This window comes from Schistocerca americana, chromosome X, assembly GCF_021461395.2.
Source record: "Schistocerca americana isolate TAMUIC-IGC-003095 chromosome X, iqSchAmer2.1, whole genome shotgun sequence".
In the NCBI taxonomy this organism is placed as follows: Eukaryota; Metazoa; Arthropoda; class Insecta; order Orthoptera; family Acrididae; genus Schistocerca; species Schistocerca americana.
In genome coordinates this window covers 622,084,588-622,100,908 of record NC_060130.1, presented here as the reverse complement: position 1 = coordinate 622,100,908, position 16,321 = coordinate 622,084,588, and the positions used below count along the sequence as shown (strand labels likewise).

The following is a 16,321-nucleotide window of genomic DNA, read 5'->3' as shown; positions in this document are numbered from 1 at the left end:
AAATATCAGAATTATTGGTACTGAAATTAAGAAATAAAAGCAGTTATACTTATTATATACTAGGGGATATATTAAGAGATACTAAAGTTTCCTAGCCAAAAATGCAGTCACAAACATCATTTGCTGAGCAGAGTTAAAGTAAATAGAACAAAAATAACAATTTCAGCTGTAGTGGCTAGCGTCTAGAAACAAAAGTATAGGTACTTTGAAACATGTGACAATGACAAACTTTTCTGCACCAATTCAGCACCCATGCATTAATAAATTGAAAGAGAGGACAAAAAATATGTAAATGTAGAGTTCACTTGTATAATTATCTAGCAATATCTTTGTGTTCAGTTCCTTCTGGGTCATTCTCAGCTTTTGTTGATATAGCCTGTGTAATACTTTTGCAGAAATAGTGAAAACAACCCACCTTAGTAGCTTTTGTACATCTTTATACTATTCTGTAGTCATGGGTGTGACAATAGTTCATGTAAGTTCTTCATACCATACTGCCCCTCATGTTCGCCATTGTACATCAATCTCTTGTAATGCACCCTCAAATAATGTTTTCTAAAACACACAACCCAAATTCTGTGCCCATACTTGTTGGTGCATGACTTGGCTAACCAAAATAATTTTTTTGGTCGTATTATTTATATCTTAAGTAATTCTACAAGTAACTGGTGCAGTTTTTGTTATTTAGATCACAAATGCCACAGTTGCAGGCTTTCCCAAAACATCTAATATGGTGAACAAAATTAATTTTTAGGTGATAAACTTTTGGTTGTCCATTTAACTAAAGGTGGTGGTGCTCCTTTGAAAAAACTTCCAAATTCTTTGGTATATGCCAGTTACACGTCATGTACTTCAGTTAGTTCCTGGAAGCAGCACACACACACACACACACACACACACACACACACACACAATCACCAAAGAGAACTTCTGAAGCATTTTGAATTTATGCCAGGTGATATTTACAGCAGCGACAAAATCTGACAAAGGATTAATAGTTGTTGCACCCCAGTGGTGGTATCTCCCAACTTATAACACTCTGCTAATTCATTGTGGATCCACCTCTGCCTTTTTAAATAGTTTGCCATCATTTTTGTAAGCAGAAAGATTCATGATAATCATGACTCATAATATTATTTCTGTAACTTTTTTGAAAGAGACATATAGTTTATAAGTACTTTGAATGATTTCAGACCTTCCAGTATTTTATTACTATATTAACTCTGGAAATGTTTCATTTGAAGCCAGTGAAGTTGCTGGACTTCAAAAACTTATTTCATGCTATTTCTGTAAGTAATGTAAAGGTTAATATGTTGCAGGCTATATGGATTCAAAATACACCCACTTGCATACCAGATACAACAGCAGGTAGCAACAACTTTCAAAGCACCTCCACGCCCTGTAACATATAACAATGGAAAGCGCTAGACTGTAGTGCAGTATATCTTGTCTCTTCTGTGGATCTGTTTACTTGAGTTCTAAATTGTTCCTCTATTAGTTTAAATATCTCTGTAATACTTTGTCTCTCTGTTATCTGTTGTATTAAGAAACTGGAAAAAAAATTGTAAAGCTGTGTGTTATTACCCCCTTCCATGTGGAGTTTAATGTATCAGACTAATTAAAAATAGGCAGTCTTCTTGCATTTCCCGGGTTCCTATACCAGGATACAGAGGATAGGGGGGAAAAAAGGGAAACTTTTTTCATTGCTACTTGTTCAGATTTGTACTCATTCTTGTTACATTTAGCGGCACTTCTCTTTCTAAACATTGATGATGATTACAGCAAAATAGAACAATAAGGATGGAAGAAATTTTTCCTGTGTCTTGCAGTTTGTAAAACTGTTGTATTTAGGTTTAAAACCAGACTTAATCCATATCTGTGCACAATATGAAATATTGTACTGTAAGGGAAAAAAGTGTAAGGATACTCCACAATGTATCCCAGATGTTACAGTAGTTATTTCTTTGTGTAATGGCTCCATTCATAACATCCAAATGTTTATTATAGTGAGATAGTTGTCATTTTCATAGTGGTCAGTGATCTCATGTTAGACAGTACAAATAAATGGTGTAGAACAACTGAGAATTCATGGAGAAAGGTGTTTAAATGCAAACTTGTTCATAAACTGTGTGTTTTGTGTTGCACTTGTCCTTTTATTTAGATATAAAAGTTGTTCTTTTATTGATAAAAAATTTATATTATCTGCTTGTGTTTGAAATATTAAGTGTTATCTTGCATGAATGTTAATGTGATAAAAGAGAAAAACAAATAATTGTTTTAATAAATTTTTTTTACAATTAACTAAGGGGAAAAACTGTTATGGACATGGATACATTCCGGTTAATTTTTTTCGCCATTCTAAGTTTACTATCCTTTTCAACCCTATCATTTGAGTGGAAGAGATCTCTAATTGTGATTAAAAACCACATAGAAAGCTATGAAATGAAATGATCTAAGACAGATAAAATGGCCATACTTAATTAAACACAGAATATTGATGGAAGCTGTTAGGGACATGAAGTAGTTTTCCAGGTAACTAAAGATAGAATTAGTATGTTCACCAAGTGTAAATTTTGATCTAATTGTTTTTTCCTTCTGTTATCTTGTCACTGTGTGATTTTTCATCTGACTTCAGTATGCTGTCTACCAGTTGTTGTTGTTGTTGTTGTTGTTGTTGTTATTGGTCACTTCCAAAACTAATCCTGGCTTTGTTGTAAAACATGACAAAGGGAGTCTAGTTCCCTTTATCTTTCCTCTCTCGATGGTAACCAACACCACTTACCACATTTGAAAACTGTAGCCATATGTCTTGATATAATTCATAGCTCTCAGTTTTTACTTTCATGTTTAGATTTTATAAAGTGCATGCATATCTATATCTGAATAGTTATAGAATAATAAATGAATAAATGTGTACAAAAGAAAATTTAGTTGAAACAACAACTACTACTACTACTACTATTACTCCTGCTGCTGCTGCTGCTACTACCACTACTACTACTACCACCACCACCACCACCACCACCACCTCCTCCTCCTCCTCCTCCTCCTCCTCCTCTCTCTCTCTCTCTCTCTCTCTCTCTCTCTCTCTCTCTCGCTCGGGGGTGTGTGTGTGTGTGTGTGTGTGTGTGTGTGTGTGTGTGTGTGTGTGTGTGCGCGGTATTGCGATATTTGTCAAAAAATAGTACAACAAAAAGTGTTTACTCTTGTAGAATTTCAGGCGAAGTGTTGCCTTTTATCTGACTTACTCTATAAACAATTATGTGATGGCACTTTTATTCCTTTTAAAACATGGATAATGTTTCTAAAACAACTGTAAATGTTGAACTTGGGTGTCTTTTGTGTGACTGTTGTAAATGAAAATAAGCCATTCAGAATTTTCAAAAACTGTCTTGATGTGAGTTTTAAGTGTCTATATGTTGTTGAAATGAATAAAAAATGGAGTTAAAACTCTAATAAAATGTTCAAAAAATCATTTATTTTACAAGCGTTGATAATTCTTTGTGTAACTCACCTTCAGCTGTCACTGTCATACATAAGCATTTCATAATTTAATTATAAATAAAGACAATGCAGCTGTCTATTGAAATGTACTCGCTTATTTCTTAGAGTTTTCTTAGAATACTGATCTGCCTTGAAGTGACTTAGTGTGGTTCAACCTGGAAACACTGTTTAAAAGGGCTGCACTTTGTGTCGGCAAGGTTCAGAAAACAGTCTGTTTCCTGCTGCAGGAATGGTTCTTCATAACATATCTAATTGAGGCTACTAAATAAAGCCCGTTATTGCCTAAATGCCTGTTCCATATACTCATTTTAATCATATAGAAGCTGGTACCAAATCTGTTGTAGCACACAGTTCATGGCGTAAAACCTCTACTTGTTCAGTTTGTGCTCCCACATTCTCTCAATAGTAGCCAGCATAAGTATAGAACTCTCAACCTGCTGACCAAAGAAATAAAACTTTTATAAAAGTCCATAAACAGTTGTAAATTTTACAAAATGGTTATCAGTTTTGGTATGCTTCCTCAGTACTGTACAGTTCACAAATATTCAGTAATCTGAAATTCAGAGTTATGACAGCATACCATTTTTTAGCCCATTGGTAGAAAGTCACAAATTCCCAAAATTCTCGAAACACTGTGCTTCTCAGCTACAGCAAGTTAAATTTCCACAAAATTATTTGGACACCTAAACATAGGCCCACATACACCAAGAGAGCTGAATTAAGACTCTTTGAGAGGCGTGTATAAAACTGATCACTCTTTCTTTCTCCCATTTCCCCCACACCACCCCTCCACTCCAGGATGTGTAAACATTCTCTATTCTTATTGGCTGGAACATGTTGCAGCCAATCAGCTTCATAGCTTTACTCAGTAATTTCCCTCCTTGACCAATCACCAACTCTGAATATACTTTATTAATTTTCCATGCTTAGCATTTTTTTTTCAAAAAACACATTAACTAAAAATAATATCATCTTTACTTCAGATTGAAAAAATGACTGTGATTGTAGTCGTGTCTGTGTCAGTGCTAAATGGACCTGTTGTAACATGCACAGTTGATATGACATCTATACTTTGTAAGCATGTCCTATACTGTGCTGCTATGGCGAAGTTTGCTGGTATGGCCCACCTCTCATTGTGTATGACTTTCGCAGATGTGTTGTATATCCAGTTACTTTTAACCAATCTGATGATGCCCTAAAAGGGTGAAACGTATTATTGAAATAAATTAATTTTTTCAACCAGATTGTTTTTCAATCTGAAATAATTCAAAATATTTGCTGAACCAGGTAGCCAGAAAGGAATGGAATAAATTCTTCATCTTTACTTTCCTTAAGGACAGATATAAATGTTTTGCATCTGGAATCATCACACTAGCTACTTTACATCAAGCACATTGTACCATGGAAAGGAAAATCCTCTCGTTCACTACATGCCACAGTAAACCCTATAACGCCCCATTTACAGAGTGGGAGCTCCTCAGCGCCCTTGCACATTGCCCCGACACAGCTCCTGGGCCGTATCGTATCCTCAATCAGATGATTAAACATCTCTCATCTGACTACAAGTGTTATCTCCTCATAATCTTCAACTGGATCTGGTGTGACGGTGTCTTTCCATCGCAATGGCGGGAGAGCACCAGCATTCCAGTGCTCGAACCTGGTCAAAACCCGATTGATGTGGGGTAGCTACCGGCCCATCAGCCTCACCAACTTTCTTTGCAAGCTGCTGGAACGTATGGTGTGTCAGTGGTTGGGTTGGGTCCTGGTGTCACGTGGCCTACTGGCTCCATGTCAGGGTGGCTTCTGCCAGGGCTGCTCTACCACTGATAATCTTGTAACCCACCCTTTTCCAGACTCCAACGTATGGTTGGTGTCTGTTTTGACTTACTTAAAGCATACGACATGACGTGGCGACATCATATCCTTGCCACATTGTATGAGTGGGGTCTCCAGGGCCCACTCCCGATTTTTATCCAGAACTTCCTACTGCTCCATACTTTTCATGTCCAAGTTGGTGCCTCCCATAGTTCCCTTCATATTCAGGAGAATGGCATTCCGCAGGGCTCCATATTGAGTGTCTCTCTCTTTTTACTGGTCTTTGTGAGACGGAATGGCATAACAGTATACACAACAAACTGCATGTCATTAAGGAGACTACGAATGTGTGGAAGTCTTCCATGTGGTCTTCTCGCAGGGAATCAGTTGTCCCCTGCCGGCTCCACATTTGCCATACATGGCTAATGCATGGTTATTTCTTCCATCGTGAGGACACACCTCGGTGTCGTCGTGGCTCACAAATGATGGTCGTCCACCTCTTGCTGGACTTCTTGCTTTCTGCCGCAGAGTGGCAGACTTAACTTTCCCAGCACCCTGCCTTCGGTGTTGGACAACAATACCTCAACGGCAGCTTTAGTTTTACATTTTATCCGTGAGGTTGAGTTTCATCATTTGATCTAAGTTTTAGTGCATGTCTTTTGTCCCTATGTGCCCTCCACCCTAGTGCTTTTAGGGTGGAGGTTTTAATCTGTTGCAGAGTGGCTGGCTTATACTATTATTCTCATGGTCTGCCGGTCATGGTAATCAGCTCTCTTGTTTTGATCTCTTCTACATGTTCCTTGTGTCTCTCTGTGGTTTTCTTGTCCGATTTTGTCCATTTTAATGTTTGTTGCCATTCCGTCATTCTTGTGGTTTTCTCCTTTCTTTCAGCTATGTTTTTTATGTGTCGATTATTTTACTCCCTCCGTTGTGGAATTATTTTAATCGGAACGAGGGACTGATGATCTAGCAGTTTGGTCCCTCCCCTCTCTTTTAAACCAACCAACATTGTACCATGCATGTGACTGCTCAATTGCACTGTATTATTCACATACTCATTAATCGTTAAGAACGCTCAAGATTTGTGTGTTACATACATGCTGCATTCACCCCTGCACATACTGTAGCAGTATGACAGGTGAAAGTAAAAATGTCAAACACAGACACTAATAACTATTATTTGAAAACTGATAACCTTACATAACTTACACTGTTATCTACACGATATTGTTTAACTGCTTCGTGACGGAGCATTGAATTTAGTTCATCATCTGATATATTTACAAATGCAGTAGCATACTAAGATGTTTTTAATGGAAAGCTACAAAATTTTAATTGTTAGATAATTTTGAATATTTCTGAAAATATTTAAAGTTTGGAACTGAAACTCCTACAGCAGGTAACTATCATTTTTCTTATTGGTATACAGCAAAGTACTTTATTATTTTGCAGGTTGGTGTGTAATTTAAACAATCTACAAAGTGTACGTGCCTGACTAGGCCTGCAACCAGCTAACAAACACAGGGACAAGAAGTGGCAACTTCTTAGTGTTGAAACATGATCTGTAGGCCACCAGGCTACTAAAAAAGCAGCAAGAAGAGTCTTATGCATCCTAATCATTATTTCATATTGCTATACCACAACTTTTATTAAGGAACAGTTTTGTAATGGATGGAGAAAGCTTAGGGCTGTAAATAACAGCAACCAAGAAAATCTGTTAAAATGTGTGTTGTACTTATTTTATTGCTTGGTGGTGTTCTACAGTAAGTATAATCTTAACAGCTGTTAACATTAGACTGAAGCAGGGTATGTAGATGACAATATATAGCCAGATTTTAATATAATGTTATCTTCTTTTGTAAAACTGTACGTGGAGAAAATTATAGAAGGTATTAGACTAGGTACCTTTAAGTCACATATCTTCATTTACTTTCCTTCAGAATTAAATGATAAGATTGCATTTTGTAGGTTGTGATGTTCTTCACCTAAAGGTGATAGAAATATTATTATTTTATCTGGTACAAACTATGTTTGACAACATATGATTTATAAATTACACAGCACAGCAATCAGTTATTCTCTCTCTCTCTCTCTCTCTCTCTCTCTCTCTCTCTCTCTCCAAACCCAGATTTCAGCTAGTGCCTAGCCATTATCAATGCACCATTTTCTAGTCTCGATGCATGCCAGTTCCCTGTTGTCTGGATTTGCCAAATAAAACCTGCAAAAAAGTGACGACTGAGTGCTGCGCTCTATAATTTATAAATCACATCAGTTGCTGAGTGCACCCACTTTCCTAATGGAAGGTAACCTGTGAACTTGATTTTTCAGCAGTTTCGGGCACTCATATTAGTTCTGTCATCATTAATGATGAAGATTATTAGTTTTAGGGTTTTCCTTAAATTTCTACTAGTTTTAATACCTTCTCGTTCATGAAATTTCCACAATTATGCAACTCTTGAGGCTGATGGCCACTCACAATATGTAGCAGACAGATTGCTTGTGGCATTTTGTCACAATATACATAGGTTGTTTTCAAGAGTGGCCATGTTGTTTCTTCATCAGTGACAAACTTCTCTGAGAGTGATAACAAACTTTGGCATTTCACTGATTGGGGGCAATAGTCCAAGTGAAAAACATTTATTTGGTCTTCAGTTTGCATTTTGTAGTAGTGTGCAACATCATACAATGCACAAGGAAAAATTTCACCATTTTTATTTGACCCTGATAATTCGACTAACATGAACAGAAAATCCCCCCCCCCCCCCCCCTCCAGAGCATGGCTGGCCACCATTGTGGAGGTGCTGGGTCCAGTTTCTAATGATCACTGTAGATATTTCTTGAATGGTGTCCAGCTAACCTGGTGAGACCAAACAAGAAGTTGCTCAAGTAAAATAAGCAGACTAATTGATACAAAAGAGACAAAATTCACATCTGCACCAAGCTGGGAGTTGTGGTATTTTGTGGTTACTGAATACAATACTTTTGATGCACTTTAATGGCTACCAAGGAGATATTGTCAACCTGAGGGCACTTCATGAAATTCCTAGGAAATAAACAGCAATATTGTAGCAAAGATAACAATTGTGTCCTTGATATTATGGGAAAAATAAGTACTTACATTGATTTCATTGAGAAGTACATCTAATGTAAACTATATACTGTTGGTCTTTGTTTCATTCTGGATCAAGTAGTCATCTTTCGACTAAAAATTCTATTTGTAATTACAAGACAAATCATTCTCTGATTCAGAGGAAGAGTGATAAACAATTTTATTCAATGAGAATTACACACTATTTATTTTGCTTTTTCTAAATATTGTAGAACTCCAATTATCTGAACTCCAACTATCCAGCTCACCAGTTATATTGGATCACTTTGAGGAAAAAGAAATTTGTAATCTAATGACTAAAAGTGTTCAATTTGTTTGATAATAGTTATACAGCTCTCTGTATGTTCCTTTATCATTCTAAAATCAATCTGCAGTGAATGTATTAACACAGAATCTTCTAATGAACAATGATTACAGTATGCACATTGTCGTATGTACAATATGCACATTGTTGTATTTGTGGTGCCCGTCATTAAATGTGGCCCACATCAGTTGTGTCATGACCTTAATGCATACACAGGCAAAGGTCCCGAGTTCGAGTCTCGGTCGGGCACACAGTTTTAATCTGCCAGGAAGTTTCATATCAGCGCACACTCCGCTGCAGAGTGAATATCTCATTCTTGCTACTATATGTTCCATCTTCTATGTCTTTTGTGTGGCATATGTCTTCTAAAAGGGAACATATTGTTGGCAGACAAAATAAAAGTCCTTTAACAATTAGACAAAGGTGTTGGTAGTAAGCAGTTAGCTGAGATGTTTAGCATGGGAACATCAAAAATTTCAGACATAAAAAAAGTCTTCAGTTTTAAATTTTGTGTGTATGTCCTTGAGAATGAAGATAGGAGTTCGTTGCGAAAAGTGTTGAAAATAGCAGAAAACAAAGAGCTTGAAGCAGCGGTATTAAAGTCGTTTTTGGATCAGTGAGCATTGGAGCTTTCAGAGCTGATTGTTTGCAAAAAAGCAAAACCTTTAGCCAAGAAAATTGGCAGTTTGACTTCATTTAAAGTGAGTAATAGCTGGCTACAGAATTTCAAGGCAAGGCAGAGAATTTGTGAGTTGGATTTATGTGGCAAAAAAGTATCAGTGGACACAAAAGCAGTAGAAAATTTCACTGAAAATTGAAGCGTATTCTTATGACACTGAGCTTTTATCCAACACAGATGAGACAGGCTTTATTTGGAAAGCTTTGTCTGGAAACAACCTTAGCTTCTAAAAAGGAAACTAGTGCACCTGGCCATAAGGTTGGCAAAGATCATGTTACTGTATAGAACTGTGCTTAACTCTATGGGAAACAACAAAATACCCCTTCTGTTGTAGGAAAATGAGGAAAAAGGGACTTTCAAAAATGTTAAAAAAGCTCCACATTGTTTCCAAGGATCAACCAAATAACTGGATGACTGCTACTTCGCTTTGCAAATAGTATGATTCAGTTTTTATACCTGAAGTAAAGAAATACCAACAGGCTATAGGGAAAGGAGTGGTAAGTTAATGTTAATTCTGGACAATGCACCCAGTGACTCCACAGAAATCCGTCTTGATGGAGATGATGGAAGTTTCAAAACACTCTTCCTGCTGCCAAATGTAATGGATTTGCTGCAGCTAATGGACCCATCGGTTATGGAAACTATGAAGCAGAGGGTCAATGTGGAGGCTGGCCGTGTGGCATCGCCCACTCTGCCTGTCAGTGGACATGTGGCCGCTCCTTCAGCAAGGTCCGAGCAGGCACACGGGGGGAGGGGTTTATTAGTTATTGGGAGCTCCAACATTAGCCGGGTGATGGAGCCCCTTAGGGAAATAGCGGAAAGGTCAGGGAAGAAGGCCAGTGTTCTCTGTCTGCTTGCTGAGGGGTCTCATCCGAGATGTGGAGGAAGCCCTGCCGGCGGCGATAGAGAGCACTGTGTGCACCCGACTGCAAATTGTTGCTCATGTCGGCACCAATGACTCCTGCCGCCTGGGTTCAGAGGTCATCCTCAGTTCCTACAGGCGGTGGGCGGAATTGGTGAAGGCGGAAAGCCTGGCTCGCAGGGTGGAATCTGAGCTAACTATTTGTAGTATCGTTCCCAGAACCGATCGTGGTCCTCTGGTATGGAGCCGAGTAGAAGGCTTAAACCAGAGGCTCAGACGATTCTGCGGAGATCTGGGGTGCAAATTTCTCGACCTCCGCTATCGGGTGGAGAAAGGTAGGGTCCCCCTGAATAGGTCAGGCGTGCACTACACGCCGGAAGCGGCTACAAGGGTAGCAGAGTACATGTGGAGTGCACATGTGGGTTTTTTAGGTTAGAGATTTCTCTCCCTAGGCCCGACAAGACGCCTCCTGAGACGCAGCAAGGTAGGAGTAGGCAACAGGAAATAACAATACTAATTTGCTAATAGTAAACTGCAGGAGCGTCTATAGAAAGGTCCCAGAACTGCTCTCATTAATAAACGGTCACAATGCCCACATAGTACTAGGGACAGAAAGGTGGCTTAAACCAGATGTAAACAGTAATGAAATCCTAAACTCAGATTGGAATGTATACTGCAGAGACAGCCTGGACAGTGAAGGGGAAGGCGTGTTTATAGTAATAAGAAGTGCAATAGTATCGAAGGAAATTGACGGAGATCCGAAATGTGAAATAATTTGGGTGAAGGTCACGGTTAAAGCAGGCTCAGACATGGTAATTGGATGTCTCTATAGGCCCCCTGGCTCAGCAGCTGTTGTGACTGAGCACCTGAAGGATAATTTGGAAAATATTTCGAGTAGATTTCCCCACCATGCCGGATATAGACTGGGAGACTCAAACGTTCATAACGGGTGGCAGGGACAAAGAATCCAGTGAAATTTTTTTAAGTGCTTTATCTGAAAACTACCTTGAGCAGTTAAACAGAAAACCTACTCATGGCGATAACATATTAGACCTTCTGGTGACAAACAGGCCCGAACTATTTCAAACAGCTAACGCAGAACAGGGAATCAGCGATCATAAAGCGGTTACTGCATCAATGATTTCAGCCGTAAATAGAGATATTAAAAAAGGTAGGAAGATTTTTCTGTTTAGCAAAAGTGACAAAAAGCAGATTACAGAGTACCTGACGGCTCAACACAAAAGTTTTGTCTCAAGTACAGATAGTGTTGAGGATCAGTGGACAAAGTTCAAAACCATCATACAATATGCGTTAGATGAGTATGTAGTGTGAGGAGGGCTATACGAGAGGCGTTCAATGAATTCGAAAGTAAAGTTCTATGTACTGACCTGGCAGAAAATCCTAAGAAATTTTGGTCTTATGTCAAAGCGGTAGGTGGATCAAAACAAAATGTCCAGACACTCTGTGACCAAAATGGTACTGGAACAGAGGATGACAGACTAAAGGCTGAAATACTAAATGTCTTTTTCCAAAGCTGTTTCACAGAGGAAGACTGCACTGTAGTTCCTTCTCTAGATTGTCGCACGGATGACAAAATGGTAGATATCGAAATAGACGACAGAGGGATGGAGAAACAATTAAAATCGCTCAAATAAGGAAAGGCTGCTGGACCTGATGGGATACCAGTTTGATTTTACACAGAGTATGCGAAGGAACTTGCCCCTCTTCTTGCAGCGGTGTACCGTAGGTCTCTAAAACAGCGTAGCGTTCCAAAGGATTGGAAAAGGGCACAGGTCATCCCCGTTTTCAAGAAGGGACGTCGAACAGATGTGCAAAACTATAGACCTATATCTCTAATGTTGATCAGTTGTAGAATTTTGGAACACGTATTATGTTAGAGTATAATGACTTTTCTTGGGACTATAAATTTACTCTGTAGGAATCAGCATGGGTTTCGAAAAAGACAGTCGTGTGAAGCCCAGCTCGCGCTATTCGTCCACGAGACTCAGAGGGCCATAGACACAGGTTCACAGGTAGATGCCGTGTTTCTTGACTTCCACAAGGCGTTCGATACAGTTCCCCACAGTCGTTTAATGAACAGAGTAAGAGCATATGGACTATCAGACCAATTGTGTGATTGGATTGAAGAGTTCCTAGATAACAGAACGCAGCATGTCATTCTCAATGGAGAGAAGTCGTCCGAAGTAAGAGTGATTTCAGGTGTGCCGCAGGGGAGTGTCATAGGACCGTTGCTATTCACAATATACTTAAATGACCTTGTGGATGACATCGGAAGTTCACTGAGGCTTTTTGCGGATGATGCTGTGGTATATCGAGAGGTTGTAATAATGGAAAATTGTACTGAAATGCAGGAGGATCTGCAGCGAATTGACACGTGGTGCAGGGAATGGCAATTGAATCTCAATGTAGACAAGTGTAATGTGCTGTGAAGACATAGAAAGATAGATCCCTTATCATTTAGCTACAAAATAGGTCGTCAGCAACTGGAAACAGTTAATTCCATAAATTATCTGGGAGTGCGCATTAGGAGTGATTTAAAATGGAATGATCATATAAAGTTGATCGTTGGTAAAGCAGATGCCAGACTGAGATTCATTGGAAGAATCCTAAGGAAATGCAATCCGAAAACAAAGGAAGTAGGTTACAATGCACTTGTTCGCCCACTGCTTGAATACTGCTCAGCAGTGTGGGATCCGTACCAGATAGGGTTGATAGAAGAGAGAGAGAAGATCCAACGGAGAGCAGCGTGCTTCGTTACAGGATCATTTAGTAATTGCGAAAGCGTTACGGAGATGATAGATAAACTCCAGTGGAAGACTCTGCAGGAGAGACGCTCAGTAGCTCGGTACGGGCTTTTGTTAAAGTTTCGAGAACATACCTTCACCGAAGAGTCAAGCAGTATATTGCTCCCTCCTACGTATATCTCGCGAAGAGACCATGAGGATAAAATCAGAGAGATTAGAGCCCACACAGAAGCATACTGACAATCCTTCTTTCCACAAACGATACGAGACTGGAATAGAAGGGAGAACCGATAGAGGTACTCAAGGTACTCTCCGCCACACACCATCAGGTGGCTTGCGGAGTATGGATGTAGATGTAGATGTAGAAGCGACATTACAGAAGACAATGGTTGAGGAAGCTTTTGATAGAAAATGGTAGTGAAGAGGGCATTGCGGCTCACCGCAAAAAAATTAATTTAAAAGACTGCTTGTACTACGTGGTGGCTAAGCATGGAATTTGGTGAAAACAACCATGTTAAGGAGAGCTTGGAATTGATTGAACGACATGTCAACCAAAGATGAGGTACAGAGAAATGAAGGTGAAAAGAAGCAGTGTGAAAAGGAAGAGGAGAAAAGAGAAGCAGCCAAGGACAAAATATCACTTGAGGACATAATAAAAAACCTTTTGAAAACATCCTGGATGTTCTGATAGCATTGCAGAGGATATAAGTGAGTAGCTGGCTTGTGATTCTTCAGACCCTCGATTCCAAATTCTCTATGGTGGTGATATCATTCAAAGTGTGATTGAAGAAACTGATGGCCAGGAGGGTGACATGTCACTGAACCAGATGCAAGACAGTTAGCTGGTGAGGCATTTCCGTGTCTTGACACTCCACTATCATGGATAGAGTGGCAGCAAGAGTGTGACCATATACAGCTGCTCACTGTCAAGTGGATGCAATACTGCGTGAAAATTACTGAAGACAGCAAAACAACTGATTCCGACTGATGTGTTCAAAAACTGACACTGTGTGTGAGTACAATACTGTACAAAATCTAAACAACATTGTTTTGTAGTCATTAAATTACTATTACTGTATTATGTATATAAAAACTTAGCTTTCTTTTTTTTAAAAAGTTCTACTGTAAGTTGTTTTGTTTGTGTTAATTTGAGACATAAGTTCAAAGCAGGTGTCCTTCGTATATCATGGTGTATCAGTAGAAAACGCCCTTAAAAAAAAAAAAAAACTGGTACTGCTTGTATCAGTATGGTTTCACCTCCATATAGTTTGTGTTATGTCACACAGTATCGACACCATACCAGGCAGAATGCATCCTGGTTGTAAAGCATGTGACAGCCACGCCAGTCTGCAACTGTATCTAGTACACACTTTTTTGGCCAGTGCATATGTAGTGCCACCATCAAGCTGGCATAAGAAGATGCCACGATGAGGCCAGCCTGGTCTACTTGTATTCAGTTATGGTGACTAGGCTGTAATAACGGACTCTCTCAGACGTGCTGTGTTTGAAGTAAAGTAAATTCAGTACTATTTAGATTACATATGCTTCTCATCATTTCTGCTTTCTATCTAAGCACCCACCAATTCCTCGGTACCCACCTCGGTAAAAGAGGGCACCCTAGTTCTGGAATGGAAAAACTCTGTCGATATCATCCACTCCATGTTGTATGTCCAGAAGCTGTCAACCTCAATGATCTGACATAGGAGGGTGAGTCAAATGAAAACCTTAAATATTGTTTTAAATATTATTTATTGTGCAGAAGTGGTACAAAGCTGTATCACTTTTCAACATAATCTTCCCCACGCTCAATGCAAGACCGACAGCACTTACAGAGTGCATAAATTCCTTTAGAAAAAAATTCTTTTGGTAGTCCGCGCAACCACTCGTGCACCGCGTGGCGTACCTCTTCATCAGAACGGAACATCTTTCCTCCCATTTCGTCTTTGAGTGGTCCAAACATATGGAAATCCCTTGGGGCAAGGTCTGGTGAGTATGGTGGATGAGGAAGACACTCAAAATGCAGGTCTGTGATTGTTGTAGCTGTTGTACGGGCAGTGTGGGGCCTTGCATTGACATGTTGCAGAAGGACACCTACTGACAACAAACCATGTCACTTTGATTTGATTGGAGGCAGGAGATGATTTTTTAGGAGATCTGTGTATGATGCACTGGTGACAGTGGTCCCTCTAGGCATGTAATGCTCCAAAATGACACCTTTTTTCTCCCTAAAGAGAGTCAGCATAACCTTCCCTGCTGATGGTTCTGATGGTTCTGTTCGAAACTTCTTTGGTTTTGGTCACGAGGAATGGCGCCATTCCTTGCTCACTCTCTTCATTTCCAGTTGGTGGAAGTGAACCCAGGTTTTGTCCCCAGTAACGATTCTTGCAAGGAAGCCATCACCTTCTCGTTCAAAGTGCCGAAGAAGTTCTTCACAAGCATCAACACATCGTTCTCTCATTTCAGGTGTCAGTTGCCGTGGCACCCATCTTGCAGACTCTTTGTGAAAGCACATCATGCACAATGTGGTGTGCTGACCCATGACTAATCTGTAAACATGCTGCAATGTCATTCAGTGTCACTCGGTGGTTTTCCTTCACTATGGCTTCAAGTGCTGCAATGTTCTGTTGAGTCACAACTCGTTGTGCCTAACCTGGACAAGGAGCATCTTCCACTGAAGTCACACCATTTGTGAACTTCCTACTCCATTCGTAGACTTGCTGCTGTGACAAACATGCATCACCGTACTGAACCTTCATTCATCGATGAATTTCAGTAGGTTTCACACCTTCACTATGCAAAAACCGAATAACAGAACTCTGTTCTTCCCTGGTGCAAGTCGCAAGTGGGGCGGCCATCTTTATACTGATACTGTGACGGTATGTGTGCATCTGCACTATGCTGCCACCTACAGGCCATTCTGCATTCTGTTTTTAGCATGCTTACCAACTTAAAGGGTAACGGTGTGAAATTTCGATTTGTTATTACAAATTTAAGGTTTTCATTTGACTCACGCTCGTAGGACCATGTGTATGTAGTCAGTGTGAAGTGACTGTCATGCCATATTCCATTATATCACAAATTAATACAGGTCTTGATGAGATGAAGAGTGATGTACACAGGAGCAAGCTTCAGTTTTATGAGAAGAATTTGGAATTTTTGCAAAGACAATCCTGGTAAACCACCAGAAACTCTTGGCAGAAAGAGGTAAATTGAAATTCAAATTTTTCAGTTCAACTGTTATAGGACACTACCTTCCCCTTTCAGTTACTTTCAAATCGTTATT

General features: G+C 39.5%; 1 protein-coding gene across 3 annotated transcripts in view; it reads left to right on the top strand.

The window, feature by feature from the left end:
• Window positions 1-7,145, top strand: part of LOC124555662 (casein kinase II subunit beta-like) — an 87,463-nt gene extending 80,318 nt beyond the window's left edge. For 2 of the 3 annotated variants that reach the window (XM_047129646.1, XM_047129645.1), the window contains exon 7: window positions 1,320-2,301. In XM_047129646.1, the coding sequence (XP_046985602.1) occupies window positions 1,320-1,428 (109 nt within the window). In that variant the 3' untranslated portion in view covers window positions 1,429-2,301. Of the gene's footprint in view, window positions 1-1,319; window positions 2,302-6,771 lie in introns of those variants that run through there. The other variant, XM_047129647.1, reaches the window with a different exon arrangement.
• Window positions 7,146-16,321: the final 9,176 nt, after the last annotated feature.